The 25,004-nt window shown below is 41.7% G+C and overlaps 1 protein-coding gene across 1 annotated transcript in view; it reads left to right on the plus strand.

Annotated features, from left to right (window-relative positions):
- Positions 1–1,511: 1,511 nt before the first annotated feature.
- Positions 1,512–25,004, plus strand: part of FRRS1L (ferric chelate reductase 1 like) — a 239,571-nt gene continuing 216,078 nt past the window's right edge. The window contains exon 1 of the mRNA XM_078687732.1: positions 1,512–1,953. Coding sequence (XP_078543858.1) covers positions 1,737–1,953 — 217 coding nt within the window. The 5' untranslated portion in view covers positions 1,512–1,736. The remainder of the gene's footprint in view (positions 1,954–25,004) is intronic.

Consider the following 25,004-nt stretch of genomic DNA (forward strand, 5'->3'; position numbering starts at 1 on the left):
ATTCAGAGTCTGTAGCCCATCTATTATTTGCTTGTTCAGCTTATATGGCCCCGCATCGCATGTGGTTGTCTCCAATCTGCAGAACATTGGGAACTAGAAGTAATGATATGGCGCTCAGACATAATGACACCTATTGTCATTGCCCTGGGAAAATTCTTAGGTTGGGCATGGTCTATTAGATCTCAAACAATCTCTGATGTGTAGTGGTCTGATTGCGAGTTTACTACACGCTTCGAGCTTCTTGGTTGTCATTTTGACTTTTTGGATTCAATCTCCTTCTACTGTTGTCAAGGAATAATATGTCATGGTAAAGGCTGATATAATGAATTGGTCTATATATTGCACAATAAGTGGCATAATGTATCTTATATTTAACTAGCAGCTATAAGTGTGAGGTTGTTTGACGCTTTTTAACTGCCTTTTTTAACGGATTGTATACTTTTATTAGAAAGTCTTATTTTTTTATCTTCTATTAATCAACGGTCATGTGTATTTTAAGCTTTGTACATCTGCTTTGATGACTAAAACTGTCTAGTAAAGCTAATTTGACTGACTGGGAAGGGTGTCTCCTCTTGTGCGGTAGCTTAACCGTACCACTTTGCACCTAGAATGGGGAAATGCCTGTTCAATGAATCTCAGAGACATAAAAATCACCAGTTGAGGCAACATGCACATGTCAAAGTTGGAGTATTGGGCCATTTCACTAGTATGTAAAAGTCAATATCCTCTAAGGAAGTAGGAACATGCCCTTGTATTTATAGCGCTTCTGGGCAGTTACAAAAGACGACAGATTCCATGCAAATCACTCTTAACATTCGCCCAGGAGGGCAGGTCCGCCTTAACTGCCAGGCCACGCCCACTCTGCGTGAGAAAACAAACAATCCCTGATGTATCACAGCCGTATTGGGCCTCATCGGTGATTTTCAGCTTGATTTGGCCTTTTGCATGTAGGTGCATATTGCTTTTTTGGGACCAGGGAGCCTATACATGGCAACATCCACAGCCACCATGACAAGGATTCTTGAACCAATCTCAGAGTCGTGATTTCATCCCTTAAAATATAGTATTATTTTCCTGACCTCTTCATCCCTTAAAATATAGTATTATTTTCCTGCCCTCTTTCTTAACCTTAAAACACTCTGCATGCATCCACCGGTGCCAAGGGGCAATCGCTGGGGGTGAGGAAGAGAATAACAAAATGTATAAACATGAACATTGGTGTTGGGTTGGGTTGGTCTGACAAAGACAAGACAAGCACAGGTATTATATTGTATTGTCCCATTAGAGGCAATAGGCAGCATCCCAATCTCTGTTCCTTGTTGTGGAAACATAAACATAGAGGAGGAGTCAGTATAGAGAGACAGGGGGGCGTCTGATGGAAGTTCCCCCGGCCGGCTATCTACCTCCTAAAGAGGTGCGTTTTGCCACTCCGCTGCGTTCCCTCTACTACTCCCACCGATTCTTGTCTTTCAGGGGGAGGGAGCGAGAGTGTGGGAGGGGAGTGAGGGAGAGGGCGACGGGAAGCTGACGGTGCCTGGGAAAACACTGGCTAGTAAAGGCCGTCGCGCGGCGGCAGAAAGGTCGCTTCTCTCTGCCCCGATCCAGGGCAGTCTCATCTCCCCAGGGCTCGGTTCCTGCCCTCGGCTGCCCGGCCAACCTCACCCCGCCCCCCACTCCCCTGTCCTCTGCTGTCCCCCCACCCGATCTGCAGCTCGTCTCCCGGCTCTCGCAGGGCCATGCTGATGATGATGATGGGCTGGTGGTGGATGCGCTGCTGCCTGGGCGGATGCTGCTGCTGGGGCGCCTGGTGGCTGCTGCTGCTGGCCGGGGCCAGCCCCGCGGACGAGAGCCGCCGGGAAGGGGGGCGGGATTCAGGCCTCGACGACCTCCATCAAGACTCCTACGGCACCTTCGCCTCCGAATTCTACGACCTGCGATACCTCTCGGAAGAAGGTGAGGAGAGCACGCGGTCCCCCATCACTCAAGCAGTGCTCGGGGTGGCGGGGCTGGGGCGGGGGGGAGACTGTCAAGGGACATTTACGTGCATGCACCGACCCCCATACCCCCTCCCCTTCTTCCCCTTTCCCTCTACTCCCACCCCCCCTATCAATGTCGCTGTTTACGGATGTGATGCATTGGTTTTCGAGCAAGAGTCCTCAGTGGTATGGGAGCCTTCAGTGCGCGCTTCTCGGGCTGTGAGAGGCGGCTTAGAGCCGGTACTTCTTCACAACCATGTTGCAGATGTAAACAGGCTCCTCCCATTGCGTGCTGTGCATCTAGTCATATCAACACGCCAAACCGCAGATTCGCAGCGGCAGTATGACTATTTTTTCTGTGCCCTAATAAGTGATGCAATTATAGTGTTGCTGTGGGAAGAGCGTGTATGTTTGTTAAAGGGGAGGGCAAGGAATGAAATAGCAGGAGCTGTCACTGGAAATGCCCATATCGACGCATGTGCAGACAGACGCTCTTCACTTCAGCACAAAGGCCAGCAACTTCCGTTGAAGCAGGCAGCATCGCTTGATTTAGCGAGAACACTTCCCCGAAGGGATGCATTTTATGCAGCACGTCACACGCTCACACACGTAGTGCCCACGTTTAAAGAGCCACGTTACTCACCAAAACAGAGTACGTTGATGTTTTTGGCGTACTTAGTGACAAACAGATTAAGAGGTGTCACAGAAGCATGTGGTTGGCAAGTGGAAGACCGGAAAAAACGTCATTAATTTAGTTAACCATGTTTTGGTCAAACTATGCCAGGAGCGCCAGAGGTAAAAGAGTGGAGCTGGGTTCAGTAAAGCAGACGTTCTCCATACAGCTAAAGTAAATAAGAACAGTAGTTAATGGCAAATTCAATAGCCACAGTACAGACACTCTGGGTCAATGCAAAAGCGGGGTCATTTCAACATGTTTGTATTTTGCATTCATCTTCATTTTGAGAACACATTTTGGTAGCAAATTCGTCTCTTACAGACTTCTGTCGCATTAGGGTCAGCCTATCATCTCCACACATTTATGTAGCAAGATCTGGGAAACTTTTGCGGAAGCACTGTGTAGCAATGAGGTCCACGCAGGTAAGATGTAGTTTGAGTTGATTTATTGAAGTAAGTTACATGTAGAGGAGTTGTAGTGAAGCAGCCGCACCAGGATCAGCCTGCCTGCTGCTCAGCCCATTCTCCAACTGTCACACTTCACCTCACAGGCCCCCAACATTCCAATACGCATCTTCACTCCAACATTCCATTCCGAATCATCACTCCAACATTCCATGCAGCACACAGCACATTCACACTGGTTGAGCAGGGAGGGAGATGATAGCAGGGTTATAACATGAACAGGATATCCCCTTTCTTATATAACAGAAGCATAAATGTTGTTACCTGAAAGAAGATAAAACAGTGTGAACCAAGAAAATGAATAAAAGAGAGGAACACAAGTGTAGTGTCGTGTATTTCTATAGGTTCTGAATCAGTCCCCCTATTCCTGACCCTATTCTGGTTAAACTAACTACCAAGTTAACTAACAGTCAGCCCATGAGGCAAGAAATCCCCCATGATGCAGATACCGTTATCTGACGCAGTCACACTACGGCACAGGAACGTGTTATCTGATTAGGTCATAACGCTTGAGATCTAATTAGACAAGCGACATTCCTCCAGCCCCTGATAAGGCATACGACGTTCTCATAACAAATCAAACCTATGACAACCTGGATAATCCGTGCGGCCATTGTTTTGATTTCACAGAGAACTTTTGCAAAAGAATGTGCTAACGAGCAAGTCGTATGACATCTTTATTGACGTACCTATGTCCATCCTTACGTCAATCTCGGCACCTTTAAGGTATAAATATTGCCGACCTTGCCCTATGCAAACACACGCGTGGTGACAAGACGGAGCAGCCATACTTGCCGAAGCCGAGAGCAGAAGCAGACCCCGCTGGCGCAGCCCCGCCTTCCTGACGCGCTGAGAGACGCGCTGCTATCTCAAGCCGAGAGACCCAGCACCGGCGCTTTCGGGCAGCCCTCGCAGGCAGCCTGGAATATCGAGAGCAGAGAAAGAGATACCATTCCTCATTCATCCTAACTTCCAGGTACAGAACTGAATAACCCCTCACAGAGAATTCTTTAGTTATTCACTTGGCAAAAACAAACTTAACTTAAACTGTAACTTTCTATTCCCGCCCACGCATTAGACTTAGGTCAGGTACACGGGGTAGGCGTATTTAGAAACACCAGTTGAGTACGTTTAGTCAAATGTATATGTGTATGTAAATATATTTTAATCATTTTAAACATCATATGGCTCAGAAACCATATCAATGTTTTTACAGTATTATTTTATACTATTGCTTCTAATGTATGCACTTTACTTAACTATAAGTATTGCAATAATATCGATCCATTTCTCTTGTACGAGAAAAGAGACTGATCAATAAATAACATCTTTTATTGAACACGCCCGTCTCTTCCTTTTCTCTACATTCTGATGAGACTAAGAATGCACGTACTGACTGAGTAAAATAATTGCCTTGTGCTCACACGACTCTTGAGATTGACTCTTGATTAGGGGAGAGCAAAGTTGTCATGTTCTATGGTTGTCAGAAACTAAATCCCTTCTTGTCTAATCAGGGGAGTTAATCCCTTCCTTGAACATTCGAGAAAGTTTCTAGCGAACTCTGAGCTTAGCTGGCAAACCCAAAAATTAAGTCTAGCATCGACAGTAGTAGACCTAGTTAACGTCTGGCCTAGGCCTTTACTGCTGTAGGTACTATTCCAATGCGCAGAGCCTATTGGGAAAATAGGAGCTACACTACATGGCGCCCAACGTGTTTGGAAAGGGCGATAAAACTAACGTAAGACATTTAGAGTAACTCAGTCGTGCTTTCTCACTCAGACCCCTTTTCCCGAATACTCCAAAGACGTCTGGAGTGGGTGAAAGGTTATATCCTCCAAAACCTCGCAGGAGGGAACTCCTATGTATGGTTCTTGGTCAAGTCAACGTTGAAGGATAAAAACAGTCCCAAAATATTGTGCATCTTATCTTTGTTCCATAAAGAAACCTGATCTGCAAATAAACATAATACCATCCTGACAGTAAAATGTCAGAAAGTGATGAAGAAAGAGAGGCAGTTAGATTAGCAACTGAACTCGCAGATGCTGATGCTACCATGCAAGCAGCAGACGCGGATATAATACTCATTCCGGTCATTAAAAGGAGATCTATAACCTTAAAACTTATAGAAAATGGACTGACACCTAGAGGTGGCACAGTCATATTCGTAATCGAGGCACACGAATATCGGCAGACAGAGGTATACTATTCATGGATACATTTTCCAGCAGCAAATGCTGTAACAAAGTACTTCCACTATTACAAAGTAGAGGAACCTCCTGAAACGTACACTCCTTTCGAGGAGGTGGAAGTACCACTCAAATTCCAAGAGCATTTGCTCTTATTTGATGGCGCCCTAAAACATAACAATCACACTACAAGGCTCGGTCCTTTAGGAAGACCAGGAGCAACGTGGCCGGTCTTAGCCGGATACACACCACATCCAGACATCGAAAGAATGCCTGCAGCAGAGCTGTTAATACAGCTAAAACAACTACTAAAAATTCATAGACAATTAGTTCAGTATGTAATGCGGACTTCAACAATTCAGCCAGCGTTTAAACTTCCACAGCTGACCCCTCACCAGGGGAACACAAATAAAATTACACCACAGAACATCCAATCCTGCCTAGGTAAAGTTCCAGCTAAACTGGAACAAATACCATTCTGGTTGGCACAGAAAATCACCCAAATAGAGGCGGTGTTTACTGACACCACCCCGCTGGAAAAACACAGGATTCTGACTATATGTCTCCCAATGGGAATCGCACCACACATTGAGGACTGTGACACTTGGGGTACAGTCTTTGCTTCCATCTACACAAAAACGCACGGTGTTCCATCCATTTCGGTAATACCAGATGTGCTAAAACAAATTCAAGATGAATACGGTCCAGAACCTGCTTTAACTCTTGGTATGAAATTACTAAAAGACTTCAAGCAGGTCTCGGCTATATTACTAGCCAACATAAAAGGTGAAGCAGCAAACGTGGCGATCCGCCAGAGGTTAAAAGAGACAGATATAGCAGACCAACCAGCTGAAATTGCCAGAATCATAGAAAAATCCTATGAAGAACTAGGCAGAGATAGTCTAGGTGGAATACCAGTAAAACCGCAACTGACTACAAGTCCAGAAAAAATATTTTTTAATAATAATAATTCACCAAAAAAGAACTGGGATGGAAACAAACAATCCAATCCTAAAGAAAAGAAATTCCAGTCCAGAGGAAGGTCTCCTAGGCGAAGAGAGAAATCTCCAAACCAAAGACAGAGGTCACCGCAGAGTGACCCCTCTGGGAATAGATATAACCTTAGAAATAGGGATAATATTAAAAAACCTGATAGATATCAAGACATTGATACACGTCCCTCTCAATCTTTTCAGAATTCCTCGCAGAAATCGGAAAGAAGAGGACGATCAGAAGAGCACGCCAAGTCCAAAGACAAGGAACCTGCTCAACAAAAAAAGAAATTACAATTTCCAAAAAAGAAGGTAGCCAGTATCAAGGTAGTTAACAATGCCGAGAATACTGAGGACACAACTGAAAAACGGAGAGTGGGCTCAGACAATGCTAGACAGCACAGCAGAGGTGAGCATAGCTCGCAAAGTCCTTATGAATCATCTGGAGACAGTGGACACGAATGAATACCATCAAGTGGAAACTGCAGACACCAGAGTTAGCAAGCCCCACAAGATATACGAGATAACATTACGTATAGAGGGAGATAAGACTAGGAAAATAAGGGGACTATTTTGGGATAACCTCTCAAAGGGTTATGACATCCTTCTAGCTGAAAAAGACTGGCCACCAGAGTTTGTCAGGGAGTGCCCTCATGGCGAAGAAGTAATTATGCCTGCCTTCTCGAATCATATCCCGATTCATAAAAAATATACACTTGCTAGAAAGTGGGCAGTGGCCTTAGCACCTGCTTTATATAAAAATCATGTAGGATGGGATGAGGATTCTCCTCCTCACAAAATCCAGTTAAAATCACAACCTACTGCACAAAGGCAGTACCCAATTAAGCAAGAAGCTAAAAAACAAGTAAATGAAATACTAGATCAGCTAGAATACCAGGGGGTGATTGAAACTTGCACCTCACAAATGAACAATCCTTTGTTTCCGGTCTCCAAACCAGACAATTCGTACCGTCTAGTTTTGGATTACCGACACCTTAACACATGTTGCAAAACCTTTGCAGTGCAAAACTCACACAGTGCTGCACTAATGAATAACATAGTGCGCAAAAAATACAAAACAACCTTGGACATCTCCAATGGATTCTTTTGTCAAAACATAGCACCAGAGAGCAGATATTTAACTGCATTCTCAGTAAATGGCACTCAAAAACAATTCTGTCGGTTAGCCCAGGGGTACAAGAACAGCCCGGGGGTATTCTCAGCGAGAGTAACAGAATTACTACAACTATATGATGATGAAGCATTATCTTATGTCGATGACATTTACTTAACAGATGATGACTTGGATACTCACTTGAAAAGAGTGAACACCATAATACTTGGGTTCGCTGCAGAGGGTTACAAATTCAACTTCAAAAAGTCCAGAATTGCCCATCTGACGGTCCTATTCTTAGGATATGAGTTATCAAGTGAAGGCAAAAGCCTGGCAGACAATTTCCTAGAGAAATGTGCCGTAATCCAAGCTCCTAAAACACTAAAAAACCTACAGTCAATTCTAGGCTTCCTAAATTTCGGAAGAACATACATTGCAAATTACGCAGAAAGGGTCAAACCCCTTTATGATCTAATTAAACCAGACTTTAAAAGATCCAATTGGACTCAAACACACACAGAAATTTTGAGATCCTTACAAACAGACATGCTAATTAAAACAAAATTAGAAACACGTGATAACAAACGCAATCTTGTGATCCGAATCATCCCAGGGAGATGCGGATTCACATACCTAACCTCTAATGAGGGAGAAAAGGTACCAATTGCATTCAAATCACACTTGTACACAAAAGCTGAACAGAGATTCAGCAACAAAGGAAAAATTGTTCAAGCAGTTCAAACCGCAATAGCTAGAGAAAAAGACATAGCTGACGGTAGACATATCACAGTCAGAACAGCTGAATCAGCCTTTGAGGCATTAACAACACCGTGTAATTTACCATCAACAACATTGGATCCGGAATGGATACAATGGGTGAATTCAATCACAACGGACAAAGTATCCTACTACTTTGATCCAGAACTAGAAGAATTAAAAAATCTAAAATATGAAAAGACGTATCCTCTGCCAATCGACATTCTGCCTCTACGACATTACGCCTGTGTAATCTATACAGACGGACATGCTCAACCCTCCGTTTGGGGAGAACATGCATACAATCCCACATGTGAGATTACAAAAGAAGTGTGGCGCGGAGGTAAACTAAGACCTCTATTAACAAAATCACACTCAGTGAATTCAGAACTACAAACTGAAATAATAGCTTTGAAAATGGCGCTAGATAATGCGGATCGCGAATTCCCGACACTTATAGTGTCAGATTCATATTACTGCGTCAAAGCATATAACAAGGATTTGCAGACATGGATTCAAAACGGTTACAAAGATGACACAGATGCACCAATAAAGCAGAGACTGCTCTGGGAACAAATAGCTCTTTTACAAAAAGAACTACCAAAGACTCACGTGACACACTCACTGAGTCATCAACGTGATGGCGTTCACGTTGTGGGGAATTCATTGGCTGAAACAGCCGCAGCGGCAGCCACTAAATCGGCTCCCGTAGATCGGAAAAAGCGTACATTAAAATACATTGACGGTGAAACAATGCTGGTGGTGAAAACGTCATCTAAAGGCGACTGCTCAGCGTTACCGATCAACTATCCACTCAATTATACATACATAATCGATGCAAACTCCGTCCCTTTTGCTCGAATCCCTGGAGTGGGGGATAGAGTGATTCCAAACATGGACAGGAGAAGCTTGTTAATCGCAGACGCACACATGGGCGAGGGTCTCAGACACCTTAAATTAAAAGATTCTCTGGAAGAATTACAATCACGGTACTGGTGGCCAGGCATGAGCCTGCACTACACCATGTTTGTAAAAAACTGCCCAAACTGCAACAGAGATCGCAGTGGGGAGAGAAGCAGTTTAATACCTCGTCGAATCAAGGCAGATAATATTATCAGCAAAAAGAATGGCTTGCGATTAACATATACAGGCTAGTTTCCACTTATAATGTAGATCACCAGCACTCGGCTGACGTCCGGACTGTTATACAAGATTTGCGAGTCTAAATGGCATATACGCTAAGAGCATGCTACGTTCGACCATTGTTTTCACTCAGGCAATCCAGCCTGGGGGGGAAACATGGCCAAATGAGCACAGCCCAGCGGGAATCTTCTCACTTCCTTCCTGAGGGTACGGGATGGTGTAAAGAAAAAACCAAGGCAGAAAGCAATCTATAATAGAAAGGATATTAGGTTCGGGAGCTGGGTGGGTCAAACATCTAATAAGTGTCCAACGTAGTCTAAATAACTTGCCAAGAAATTCTCTGAAGGGATTCAGTCCGTACGAATTATTATTCGGAACTAGGATGTTGATCTCTGACCTTGATAGTCAGACTTCAGTGGTAATAGAAAAAACCTTTGATGTCAAAGACCGTTTGGCTATTTTGCAGGACTTAAACAAAACAAGAAAAGACCTGAGCAACATACAGTTGAAACAACAGCCAACGACCACTGAAGAATCACCACCTGTCCCAGCAAGACCTGTCTGGATTCCAAAAGTCGGGGATCTAGTCAGGGAGAAGATCGCGGTAAAGAAGGAATTTGGGCCTTCTTACAGAAAAGCAGTTCCTGTCTTGTCTGTCAACGGGACAAGATCAGTTGTACTACCGCCACTTGCTGGAAAAAAGGAGAACCGAGTTGTATCCATCGACCTGGTAAAACCACAACATGTGGCCAATAACAAACAGTAGGCCAAGTGGACTCCCAATAAGTAGCAGAACACCAAGGTTTGCTACCAGTACAGAGGTCCTAACAAAGAGGCTCATCACATTCGAAACGCCTACAGAAGAACAAGAAGGACTATGCAACAATGCAATAGAACTCAGACCTCTGAAAACCCAAATAAAAACATTTAGCAGAGACACACCAATCTATACTGAAGTACCAAGTGACAATGCAAAAAACAAAAATCCTGAACCAATTGGAACAATTGACAGAACTGCATCTGGTTACTTCATCAACTTCGATGATTCCTCTGAAGGCTTCAGTGAACCAAAGACACAGCCATCATCAAAATCCTTTAAAGACAAAGCTAAGGACCTTTTGAAACAACTGAAAGAAACATATCTGGTTTCTCCATGGATTGAATTTTGGGTGGGTTTTGGTGCATTTATCCTCATACTTTGGCTCATCATGGTATTTACTTTGGGACGCTTCATTGAGGGAAAATATGCTAAAATGGACACAGCAAGTCAGAACATCAACTTGGTCCTCAAACCACACACATCTTCACACGTCGAGAAAAGAGAACTCTCTCCAGAACTTTCTTCAGCCAACTTCACAGCCAATCCTATACCTGGTGGGGTAGCCTGGGACAACACTGACTATGAAATTTATGGTCCGGTCGAGATCCTGAAATATCCACACCAAATCAAGATCTCTTTGAGTGACTTTGCAAAACCAAACTCATTTGCTGATGATTGGGACTTTGAAAGTATTAACAATATGATGTCTGACTTAGTAATGTCTGCTAAATTTACAAAACATGATTATTTGCAAGGTTCTACAAATTATGATAGTATGTATTGCTATAACCATTATGGTAACCATTTTCTGCATAAATCTGCACAACCTAGAAATGTTTTAAATTATAATCAATGGGAACATTGTGCTACGCCTCCAAAAGGAAGCTCTAGAACCGTTTACGGCAAATATTCATATTTTTCAGGTTTTAACACAAGTAATGCTGAAACATTTTATTTTAAATTGTCAAACAAGACAGGGATGAAAACCATGATAACCAACACAAAATTGATATATTCAGATTCATTCTTTGAAAAAATGAATATTTTTGGATTTGATTATTGGGACAAAAATGTTGATTTGAAAAGTGTTTGGGGTACAAAAGAATGGCAAGTACAGGGTATAGAAGCTTTGTTTAGAGCCTGCATGATCCCAGAACAAATGATATTTTTAAATGACACTGTTCAACAAACCACCTGTCTTGGCTTAGCCAAAATCAAAGATTTAAATAACCCGTCTATTCCGAAGCCAACAATGTTTAGCAATAGCTCTGATACAGATGAAGAAATAGACATAAACCATATACTAAACCAAAACAGAACACATCCTGATTGGAAACAATGGTTGATCTGGCCCACAGATACAAATAACTGTCAAGATAGATTCCTGAATAAAACACAGGGTTTCAAAATGACCAGGCCAGACCCTAGATATCCCCAAAGACATCACCCAGGGATAATAACAACCTACAGTGTGGGCAAATTATGCCTTCAATGGCTACAGACTTCCACACTGCCTGAAATTAAGCAACACCTAACTTTACTTACTGATGGTGCTGACTTGCGTGATTTCATACTGGGACCACGCAAACAGCGTCAAAAGCGTTTCATAGCAGCCTCTGTATATGCAGCATACAATGAGGCCTGGAAGGTTACTCAAATTGAGACAGCAGAAAGAATACGGGAAATTGACCGTATCAATTTGGAAAAATCACTTTCTGTAGTGGACAATGGGTTAATGACTCTGTCCTCCAGAATTTTTTTCATTGGACAGCATTGTGTCTTCAGCAATCGATATATTATCGCAAGACTTACTGTTATTACAACATGGACAGTCACAATTGCGTTCCATTGTACAGCTTGGCTGGACGTTACAAAATCTGCGTTCAGGCTATGTGCCTTGGCGTTTAATCAACACAACGTCACTATTCCAAATCTTTAACCTTACTGATAGACAAATCGGTATGGCGCAGATGGGTGCTGATTATACAATCTTGAGCATTGAAAAACTAGAAAGATTACCAATGACAATGTCAGAACGACCTGTCAGTGAATGGATAATCCACGGAATCATAAATATTCCAATCTCAACCTTCAGGTTTCAATACTGCCAAAAATATATACAGGCTGGCATGTACGAGAAATTGGGAAAGGGGTACCTTAAAACAACTTGGAACCTGCCCTATTCACATGCATGTGTCAGTAATAAAGGACAGAAAGTGTTTCTTAGTGGCAACAATTGTGCTATGTCACTAAGCGGCACGCTTCTGTGTAACGGAATTAGTTTGCATGGAGCCTGTGAAGGGAATTCATACAACCTTTCATGTCACCAGCAAGGCGCACCTGCAACTGAAATAGAACCATTCTTTCAAAGACTCTATAATGGGAGTTACATTCTTATTGTAGACCGCAGATGTTGCAGTCTTATGCCCGGGACTCCTTATCTAGTAACTACAACAGCGAAGGTCAAGTGCTGTGGACGTTCTTTGTTCCCCAGCTCCTTTCCAGACAGGGAGGCAAGGGCATGGCCCAGTTTGAAAATTACTTCTATTCGAATAGACACTTTAAGCAGAATGAAAACAGTGCTTCTTCAGACGCCTACAAGGCTCACGTCATCAAAAGAAATGTATGATCTACAAGTCGCAAGGACGACTGCAGAGATACATACATTATTATCAACTAATTCCCCCGTACATTTCGCGGAAATCCTGAGCGAAATCTTAAATATTTCTGATACCACTGGGGTCTCAAAGGTATTTAAGACAGTATTTTCGATGGCATTAACACCATTCAAAGCCATACTGGGTATTTTTCCAGATTTCGTCCATTCGATTTTTGGCGGACTTCCCCTGATCCTGGGACTAATTGCAGGAATCCTATTCCTAGTCCTTATTTTTCGTTATGGCAACCCATGTCACAGATCAAACTCTCGCGACAATGGAAGATACGATCCTAGCCATTGGATACCGGGACCGGATATCAAAAATCCTGGACTCTCCCGGCTTAGAGACCTGAACATGACTTGGTTTCTATCATTTCGACCAATGTGGCAAAGGTGTGTTTTACCTGTACTAAGGTGTCTGCTATGCGGAGAAGAATGCGTGTTAGACACCTGTCTGACGCTACAATCGGATGCGCCAGTGGATGCAGATACACTGTTGGTTCCTACCAAGGTTCACGCTTTGTGCTGCCCTCAAAGGCTGCCAATCCTGATGACGGCATTCCTGGAATCTTCACCACTACGATTGAAGAGTAGTGAAGTTCAAGATGAAAGCAACATCGAACAGGTACGACCTTCTGTCAGCAATGCGAATCAGAATGTCAATGGAGACAATCATGCGCACGAATGCATGGTTACCCCTATTTCCGACTTAGTGGAACTTTCCCATGAAGCTGTTGACAGTTTTTTCGAAAGCCTGAATGATATGATGTTCTCTCCAGAACAGAAATAGAGACTTTTGAGTAAACTCGCACACGGCGTTCCCTGAATTCGGCCTTCAACTTTGAAAAATAAAGTCACATGAACAATTACAATCCAGTTCACGGACAGCAATTTTTTCAGCATGCCCCTTAAAATATTTTTCTACATATTTTTTCCCGGGACACTGATCTTCTGCTTAAAGTAAGAAACTATTCTTAGAGAACTAAGATTTCTATTTTTAGATACTTTATAGACTTTAGCTGCCCGCTGGTAGGTTCACAAATATTTTATTATGTGATGAAATGGTCTCGAACTTCCTTTCTGTATAGCCATATTAAGAGCCATTTCATGTGTATTTCTCATATACCAATAAGCAATAATGCATAACAATGCGTGTTTACTTTTGCATTTAATTCATAGCTTAAGTGCATACAATATATATGACTGCAAGTTTTCAGTATATTTGAAAATTTCGAAATGCATTTATGTATTTTGGGGTGGTAAGGTATACACTATACTCTATAGTATGTTGTACTATGTTATACTATGCATAGATTAGTAGATATGACCATAGTTAGCGTGGAGTGGGTGTCGTGTATTTCTATAGGTTCTGAATCAGTCCCCCTATTCCTGACCCTATTCTGGTTAAACTAACTACCAAGTTAACTAACAGTCAGCCCATGAGGCAAGAAATCCCCCATGATGCAGATACCGTTATCTGACGCAGTCACACTACGGCACAGGAACGTGTTATCTGATTAGGTCATAACGCTTGAGATCTAATTAGACAAGCGACATTCCTCCAGCCCCTGATAAGGCATACGACGTTCTCATAACAAATCAAACCTATGACAACCTGGATAATCCGTGCGGCCATTGTTTTGATTTCACAGAGAACTTTTGCAAAAGAATGTGCTAACGAGCAAGTCGTATGACATCTTTATTGACGTACCTATGTCCATCCTTACGTCAATCTCGGCACCTTTAAGGTATAAATATTGCCGACCTTGCCCTATGCAAACACACGCGTGGTGACAAGACGGAGCAGCCATACTTGCCGAAGCCGAGAGCAGAAGCAGACCCCGCTGGCGCAGCCCCGCCTTCCTGACGCGCTGAGAGATGCGCTGCTATCTCAAGCCGAGAGACCCAGCACCGGCGCTTTCGGGCAGCCCTCGCAGGCAGCCTGGAATATCGAGAGCAGAGAAAGAGATACCATTCCTCATTCATCCTAACTTCCAGGTACAGAACTGAATAACCCCTCACAGAGAATTCTTTAGTTATTCACTTGGCAAAAACAAACTTAACTTAAACTGTAACTTTCTATTCCCGCCCACGCATTAGACTTAGGTCAGGTACACGGGGTAGGCGTATTTAGAAACACCAGTTGAGTACGTTTAGTCAAATGTATATGTGTATGTAAATATATTTTAATCATTTTAAACATCATATGGCTCAGAAACCATATCAATGTTTTTACAGTATTATTTTATACTATTGCTTCTAATGTATGCACTTTACTTAACTATAAGTATTGCAATAATATCGATCCATTTCTCTTGTACGAGAAAAGAGACTGATCAATAAATAACATCTTTTATTGAACACGCCCGTCTCTTCCTTTTCTCTACATTCTGATGAGACTAAGAATGCACGTACTGACTGAGTAAAATAATTGCCTTGTGCTCACACGACTCTTGAGATTGACTCTTGATTAGGGGAGAGCAAAGTTGTCATGTTCTATGGTTGTCAGAAACTAAATCCCTTCTTGTCTAATCAGGGGAGTTAATCCCTTCCTTGAACATTCGAGAAAGTTTCTAGCGAACTCTGAGCTTAGCTGGCAAACCCAAAAATTAAGTCTAGCATCGACAGTAGTAGACCTAGTTAACGTCTGGCCTAGGCCTTTACTGCTGTAGGTACTATTCCAATGCGCAGAGCCTATTGGGAAAATAGGAGCTACACTACAGTAGCTGAAAAGATGCAAAGAAGAGAACAAAGAGGAGAGAGCAGAAAGACAGGTGGGAGAAATTGAAAAGGACGCAAAAGATAAAAATACACAGCTAGGTAGAGAAGAGGAAGCAATGGATAAATATACACAGACAGATGAATAACCCATCCTCCCCATCTTCTATAAATAAATATAATATAATACAGATGTGAGGCACACGAAACAATGAGGTAAAGGATAGACATAAAAGCATCACTCTGGAGTGGCTAGGATCATTCCTCCGGGATCGGAGTTTTCGAGTCGCCCAGGGCCCATATCGGTCGAAGAGTATTAGGCTAAATCAGGGAGTGCCCTAAGGGTCTAGCCTGAGCCCCACCCTTTTTAATCTCTATGTTACACCTATAGCAGAGATTACTGAAAGGTTTGGGGTTCAAGTATTAACCTACGCAGACGACACCCAACTTGTGGTGTCCCTTGCACAGTTAGACGGGGCAGCAGTGAGCAATTTCTCGATGTGCCTACAAGCTATAGCAGCCTGGATGGCCAATAATTGCTTGAAATTAAATGGCAGCAAGACAGAGGTGCTGGTGGTGGGATATGCACCATCTGTGTGGACATCGGCGTGGTGGCCGCAAGTGCTGGGGCCTTTACCCTCACCCAGTGAACAAGTGAGGAATTTAGGTATCTGGCTAGACAGCAAAATCTCCTTTGAGCAACATACTACTCGGGTGGCCGGCCAATGTTTTGGCATTTTGAGAAATATGCGGAAAACATTGGATTTACTACCCACGACGGCAAGGAAGACCCTGGTCCACGCTCTTGTCACCTCGAGATTGGATTATGGGAATGTCTTGTACTTAGGAGCCAATCTCAGATGTATCACCAGGCTTCAGCGGATACAGAATATGGCAGCCCGCATGATCTTGAAGCTTCCCAGAAGAGCATCATCTAAGAAAGCCCTGGAATCCCTCCACTGGCTCCCGATCAAAGAACGGGTGCTTTGTAAAACCTTGCTGATCAGTCACCGTATCATGCAGGGAAAGGGGCCATCTTATCTTCTGGAACTACTGAGCCCATATATCCCTGGACGTGAATTGAGATCTTCAGGGAAAGGGCTGGTGAAGGTTCCTAGCTTCAGAAGAGCTCGGATGGGTGGGCGTTCCTTCCGAGTACAAGCTGCTCAACACTGGAATAGACTCCCACTCGAAATGCGCTCAGAGTCTTCGGAGCGCATTTTCCGGAAGCAACTTAAAACCTACCTCTGTCCTCTGGCTAGAGAATGAGGCGGTTAGTAGGGGAGAATCGGGTGGGGATGGATTGTCTGTTGTACTGGTGCCAGCCATATTTAGCGCAGGGACACACTGTCCTCAGTATAACCAGGCGCTCTATAAAACTTAGTATTATTATTATTATTATTATTATTATTATTTATCAATGACTACCCCCAAACACAGCCACTGGCCAGACAGGCATGCAAGAAGGAAAGACATAGCACAACACAACCTATGCACCAGCCTTACACCCAGACATAAAGAGTAGTGTAGTAAAGGAAGGATCTCTTCCTAAACAATGAAAGAAGAGAATAAAACTACAATTAGGGAAATGCTGGGGACAAGGAAGACTAACAACCAAATATAGTCCAGATTCCAAGGATGAAGACAATATAAGACATCACGAGGAGAACTGAACAGGCGAGAAAACAGAGGAGATGAGAAGAAAATACAAGAAGTATCACTCATCCTCCCCCATTTTCAAATTGACAGTGAAATATAATATAAGCATAACGTTGTGTTTTCAAAGTGACAATATAATATAACATAAGCATAACATGGTGAGAATATAACAGCAAAATCTAAGTGTAGACTTGAAATAAACTGTATTCAACTCAGAGATTGATAATGGAAAGGTTGGTTGGGGTGAATACTGTAAATGAGAATAACACCCATGGGGACAACCCTCGTGAGGATGACCACTATCAGAGTTGGGACCGAAACCCAAAAGGACACACCCTGTACAAGGGTAAAAATGTAAAACTGGTACGAGAAGATGGGACTAAAACCCATGACCTACCCTCAACATAAGGTTGATTAGCTAATGTAAATGGGACTGACACCCATGACCTACCCTGTGAACAGAGGAAGGGAAGAAACTGTTAATGGGACTGAAACCCATAACTTACCCCCAGGTGTAGAGGAGCAAAGCTAACGTGAATGGAACTAAGACCCCTACGCAGGTATCCTGTGAAAAGGTTTGACCACGTTAACACGTATATATGGGAATAAAACCCATAAAGGGAAATGTACTGTGAGGAAATGGGGCTAGTACCCATTCCCATCTCAAAAGTAAGGGAGTGAAAAGTGTAAAGTACAAACAGGTGAAGCTAACCCAAGGAAAAATCCCATGCAGGATATGGGCAGCAAAGAAGCTGCTAATCACAAAATTAAATTGAATGTAAAAACAGCTCCCAGAATGTTGTAGTGAGCATAGTGCAGACTGCAGTAGGTAATCGAAAGTCCATGCTGACTGTAAAAGTTTGAGGTGAGCTTGTCACCGCGATCTTGTGTGAAAACATCAGGTTTCTTGAAAAGCAAAGCTTGCCTCTTTGCTGATTGGGGTGTGAGTGTCACCAAAAACACACATACACAAAAGTCAAAGTCGAGAGATGCTATTATCGACCCAGGTGCTGCAGTAGGCAAGTTAAGAACAGAAACCCACCTTTCAAGAAGAAATTACTAGTTGTGACCCATCTGGGCGGCATGCATTGTCCACTGTGCTTTTTCCTATCACCAAACAGCATGGGGCAAAGACTTGAAGAAACCTTTGGTTCTCAAAAATAGGAAAAACTCCATGGCTTTAAGCCCGATGTCACTTTTGAAAAGAAACATGGCGCAAGACAAGAAGTTCGCCAAAGGTGAGTCGCCTACCACATGAGTCAGTTGCGTACACTCCTCTTCACCGCACAGCAAGCAGAGAAGACACGGACGTGCCTCTCATCAGCACCGAACATTGGGATCCAACAACACCATTCACACCAGAGTTCAAAAAGAAAGATAAAAAAATAGCGGCACGCACGATGCGCTTTGCTGGGTGGCTCCCGGCACATGCATGTTGGAGCATCCTGGAGCGTCCTAGAGCAGCTCGGGAAGCGGCCTAGCAACTGGGATTACTTTGAAGGCTTCACACGACGAAGAATGAAGAGGCGTGTCGTAACAGAAGGTCCTCGTCCACAAGTTGATTTGCTTGACTTAACGCGCACTAACTACTATGGCAATAACGGCAGCAAAAAACGGTAAAGCGTTGACATCATGAGGAGAAATGTTATCACCACAGATAACAGAGTGTTAGTGAAAGTCATATCTTTCAGATAGAAGAAGAGGTGGAACAAGTGAATAAAAATGTTCAAATAGCTTACGCCAACTTGAGCACAACCATGTAGGTCCGGTGTGGTCCCTTAGATTTCCTCTTTGTACTACAGAGTTAAGCAGACAAACACCACGATCGTCCACTTGTGATGTAACTAAAAAGCGCATTTTGGCTCTGTGCAGCTATGCGTCTTCCAAACACCAAAGCACCGTAGTGGCAGGTTGTAGCCAGCATCAAGCACTCTATTGTAGACAGGATTCATCAGTGCTGTGTTACTTGCTGTGGAAGATTGTGGGAAGTGGCAATTTTTCCCATCCTTGTTGACAGTATTGTTTTCTCTTGCGCCGTGATGTTTTTGCATGTCCACAGGGTGAAAATAATTTAGAAGCTGTAGGTTGGTATGTTTGATGACAGAATCAGTGCTTGTAAAATGAAGTCCCAGGTGAAAGTTAGTGAGAAGAGACCATTATTCCCATTGTTGTTGACTGGACGGTCAGGTTGGTAGGCTTGATTACAGAATCAGTGGTTGTAAAATTCAACGTCCCAAGAAAGTAACCCAGATGAGCACAACACGCCTGTGCTAGGGCTGTCATATGGTGATGACACCGGTGGGGCTGAGAGGCATATTGCTTCATCTTCTTAGGTTTCTTGTGAGCATTATTTCTTTGCAGTGGATACTGATCCAGCGGCCTATAGGAAATATGTCATAAGCTACGCTACCCAACTCCACAATATTCACCATTAATCTTAAATATCTCACAATGCCCATAATCTAACATGACATATTTTGACCAACTGAATCATGTGACCTAATTAATCTATTCACTAATTATATACATTTATATACAACCGCGGTAAATGAATTTCATCACACTTCACTAATCCTAAAATTAATTAAGCCACTGTGGCGATAAGATCTTGCAAATGGTAACCTAAACTCATGAAATAACAAGGCCAGCTTGTTTTCCAAAATAAATATTTATTAATTATTTGTTTTTAGAAATTGCATTAGAAATTTTTGGTATACACCTGTTACAACGCATTTTTTACTCCGCACTACCATTACAACGCATTGCGCTGGGGGGCACTCTAGGATAGGGAATAAGTATAATTTACTATCCAACACCTTCCCTAGGGTCCACGGGGACTGGAGTTAGAATAGTAAATTATACTTACCACTACCCAGCGCCCCAAGGCGCTATGCGTTGTAACGGTATGCGGTGTAAAAGTCGCGTTGTAATGGTCTGCGGAGTAAAAGTATGCGTTGTAACGTCATACATCCGAAATTTTTATTAGAGCCATTTTATTAATGTATTTTTAAATTGTAACGATATTTTAAGTAAAATTCAGTAGCATAAATCAATTAGAAATTAACAGTATTGACATTTATCAACTGAATCATGTGACCTAATTAATCTATTCACTAATTATATACATTTATATACAACCGCGGTAAATGAATTTCATCACACTTCACTAATCCTGAAATTAATTAAGCCACTGTGGCGATAAGATCTTGCAAATGGTAACCTAAACTCATGAAATAACAAGGCCAGCTTGTTTTCCAAAATAAATATTTATTAATTATTTGTTTTAGAAATTGCATTAGAAATTTTTATTAGAGCAATTTTATTAATGTATTTGTAAATTGTAACGATGTTTTAAGTAAAATTCAGTAGCATAAATCAATTAGAAATCAACAGTATTGACATTTATCAAAATCCTAAGTCCCTAACTACACTTACTATAATAAAGAACAAAGAATAAAAAGTATTTTTGGGTCTCTTACGTGCTCCAGAAGAGAATCGTCAGCACGACATGCCCATCCAAAGGTCAGCAAGAAGCAGCGCTCTCTTCCCAGGGGAAGAGTTTTTATACCCTTTCTACGCTAAACTAATCTAAGTAAAAGTATATTTTTCTGCTCAAAACGAGTTCTCATTGGCTATCAAGTGACAGGCCATCGTATCTTTCCAAATTCTGAACATCAGTTCCGTCACTTTCTTAGAGTCCATTGTTTTTAGTTTTCGAATTGCGAAGCTTCCTCCAGTTTGCAACATTTACTGAAAGAAAATCATAACTTCCTCGGACTGTCAAACTCCTCTGCCGGTTCCTGGCCTTGGCCTTGCTTGATTAAAGAACAGTCAGCTCATCACGTTTCATTTTACATCACGACATCATATTTCAGCAGAAAGAATTTTTCCATGATGGACTCTTGCTTTTCTCCGAGCAGAATTTTGCCAAACACGAATACACTAGGCCCAGAACCACTTTTACGAAAACTATTATATAAACAAACACAAAGAGTAATTAATGAAATAAATACAGTTCGTTCTGTTACCCACCCTCCATTACTAATGATTAACCCATTAGTCTAAATTACCTAGCAGAAGCACACAAATAAAGCAGCATTCATATCTACCATTTCTTCATTAAGTCCAGCAGAATTCTCCATGCACCTGTAAATAATAAAATGACACCACGTAGACAAAAGCATACATAAAATAGCCACATGCTATTAATTAAATAGCTGCAATTAATCAAAACATGACAATAGACAAAATTAATTTATTATTTCCACAAACATGAAGATGCAACATATTGCACATTTATAAGCACACATGTAAGTTTCCCGCGTGTTCTGTGAAAATTGCAACTTTGAACTAGGTTGAATTAATACACACATAGCACAGATCATTAGTATTATTAATTCAGTTATGGAAATATGACTTCACGAGTTGAAATGAATTCATTTCTGAAACTCGCTCCATCAATACCTCCTCTTGGTAATGTATGTTGCGTAGCCAGCATCTGTAGGTAGTTACATCTTCAGGTCCTCTTTTGTTTCTCCTCATCATCAGCTTCATCTTGCAAATCTTTGATTTCCTGCCATGTCTCAACTACTGATGTTAGCATTAGTGAATTCAAAACATATTCATTACTTTTCTCCCGATTAAGTGCAAAATTGTTTCTTGCACAATATTTTGCAATTTCATCTGCGTAAGCATTCCCTTTGGTGATATAATCCTCACCTTTTTTGTGAGCTGCACACTTTACCACAGCAATTTCTTTAGGCATCTGTATCCCATCAATTAATCTTTTGATAAACTTTGCATTTTTGATTGGCGAACCTGCTGATGTCATATAGCCTCTCTGAGACCAAAGCTGTCCATAATCATGCACAACTCCATACCCATATTGGCTATCAGTAATTATGGTGACTCTCAAATCTTTTGCTATTTCACAAGCACGAATTAAAGCAATCAATTCAGCCACTTGTGCTGAACGAATTTCTTCAAGACATGATGCTTCTTCAACATCTGCAACAGTACAGACTGAATATGCTGCTCTCAAAATGCCTCCTTCTGATCTCAGACAGGAACTATCTACAAAGTAAACACGATCTGATTCAGGCAATGGTACATCTTTAATGTCCTGCCTTGGCTTGGTACAATATTCCATGACATCCAAGCACTCATGCTCCACATCATTTTCATCACTAATTTCAGTATCAGGTAACAACGTGGAAGGATTTAAATTTACACATCTTGCTATAGACACATTATCTGATCCTAGAATGATTTTCTCATACTTCGTAATCTATTGTTTGTCAGGTGCTGCGTTTTACTCCTTGTAAGGAGAATCTCAACTGAATGGGGAACATAGACTTTTACAGGAAATCCCATTATGATTCCCTCACTTTGCTCAAGGCTGATACTAGTTGCAGCAACTGCCTTTAAGCAACCTGGTAAGGCTTTTGCAACTGGATCAAGGACTGCTGAGAAGTAGGCAATAGGTTTTCTCAAGTTTCCATGTCTCTGAATCAACACAGACAAAGCACATCCTTCTCTTTCGCTGCAGTATAGCTCAAAACCTTTCTCGTAATCTGGCATGCCTAGAGCTGGAGCTTCACACGGACTTTTCTTTAATTTTTCAAAAGCTTCCAACTCAATTTCAGTAAGGACAATTGGATCTTTTATGTCTGATTTTGTCAATCTTTGCAGTGGCTTCGCAATTACTGAAAACCCACTGATCCATTGACGACAGTAACCAACCATTCCTAGAAACATTCTGACCTGTCTTTGTGTTTTTGGAGGATGCATTCCTTAAATCATTTTAATTCTCTCAATTGTCACTTGTCTCATTCCTTTTGCAATTCTCTGGCCAAGATATTTTACTTCTTGTTTACAAAACTGCAATTTTGCAGGAGAAACTTTATGTCCTTAATCTGCCAAATGATTTAAAAGAATAATCGTATCTGACACACTATTATCTCTTGTTTTTGCTGCTATCAACAGATCGTCAATATACTGGACTAATGTCGCCCTGCCGGGTAAATTTAGATCTTCCAATGATTTCTTTAACAGCTCATTAAAGATAGAAGGACTCTCTGTATACCCCTGAGGAATTCTACACCATGCGAGGGTCCTACTCTGGAATCTGAAAGCAAAGATTTCCTGACTCTCTGGATGCAATGGAGCAGTAAAGAACGCATTGCAAAGATCAATGACAGTATACCATTCAGCATCATGCGGAATTTGGTAAAGAATGACTGCTGGGTTAGGAACAACTGGACAACAAGGAACAACAATTTGGTTAACCTTTCTCAAATCTTGAACTATTCTGTACGATCCATTTGGCTTTTTGATCCCCATAATCGGTGAGTTACAAGGACTGCTCACAATCTCTTTCAAAACACATTGTTTTTGAATTTCTCAATCACAGGAATAACACCTTCAATTGTTTCAGCTTTCATTTTGTACTGAAGAATGTTTGGGAATTCTATTCCCTGCCTCACTATAATTTTGACTGGATCTACATGTTTCATCAGACCCATTTCATTTCCTGATAAATCCCAAATTTCAGCTTTGACTGTTTCTTTTAATTCCTCTGGTAAATTTTCTTTATCAAATACAGCAAATGATTTTGTTTCTACTGCTTCAACCATCAACATTGTTAATCTGTACAATCCATCTTCCTCCATAGTTTGCAATTCAATTCCTTCCGGTGAGCAATATATCCTGCAATTCATCTTGCACAATATATCTCTCCCCAACAAGTTTACAGGACTGCTGTTGCAAACTACAAACCTGTGTTCGTCTTTAAAATTTTCAATCTCTACTTTCACAGGCTCAGTCAAATCTGTTTTAATTTGTTGATTACTTACACCGACTACTTGGATGGTATCCCCAGAGAGAGGTAGGTTTCAATTTCCACTGATCTAACAGTAGAACTGGTAGCACCAGTGTCCACAAGAAAAGTGATTTCTACATCATTCACTTTCCCATTTACATATGGACCAGACTGGTCAACCTCAAGAGTGGCTCCAATTACACACTCTTCCCCCTCTCTCGGGCACCGTCAGAAGCAGTCATCAGAATCGCTTCCTTGATTTCCTGTCAACAAAAATTGTCCTGATCCATTTTGTACATTTGATCTTTGAACTCTCATTACCTGATCACCTCCGCTGAATCCCGTACTTGAATTATATTTTTGACCACCCCCACAATTTGGAAGTGGAGGCTGAGGAATCTGATTCTGCTGTTGTGCTAACTGTCGCTGCAGCTGTTGCTGAAGACTCAGATCATTTAATTGTCGCTGTAGCTGTAGCTCTTGTTGCAGATCAACATCGTTCTGCATCTGTGAATTTAATGATGCATTTTTAAAATTTCTGGGCGGGTTTTTACATTCGTTTTTCCAGGGTCCAATTTCCCCGCAATGAAAACAAGGTAATTTCTGTTTTAACTCTTCAATATTAACATTAAACTTTGGCTTATTAAAAATATTTTTAAACTTTCTTTGATTCTGACTCTGGTTCTGATTCTGAACAAAGTTTATATTTTTATTTTCAAGATTTACAATCTGTTGCTCAGCCACTTTCACCTGTGCCCACATTGCTTTCTCTTTTAATTTCCTTTGTCTTACTTCCAATTAATCACTGCAGTATTTTGCTTTTCTCAAAATTTCATCAACTGAATTTGATTGCCATCCGACAATATTATTCCTAATCATTTCTCCAATTTCTGGTTTAAGACCATAAACAAATCTGTAAATAAAATGACTCATATCCTTTTCATCTAATTTTTCATAACCACTGTACTGTTTAAAAACCAATAATAATCTTTCATAAAAAGAATGAACTGACTCCTTTAGT

Source organism: Lissotriton helveticus, chromosome 4_1, assembly GCF_964261635.1.
Source record: "Lissotriton helveticus chromosome 4_1, aLisHel1.1, whole genome shotgun sequence".
Classification (NCBI taxonomy): domain Eukaryota; kingdom Metazoa; phylum Chordata; class Amphibia; order Caudata; family Salamandridae; genus Lissotriton; species Lissotriton helveticus.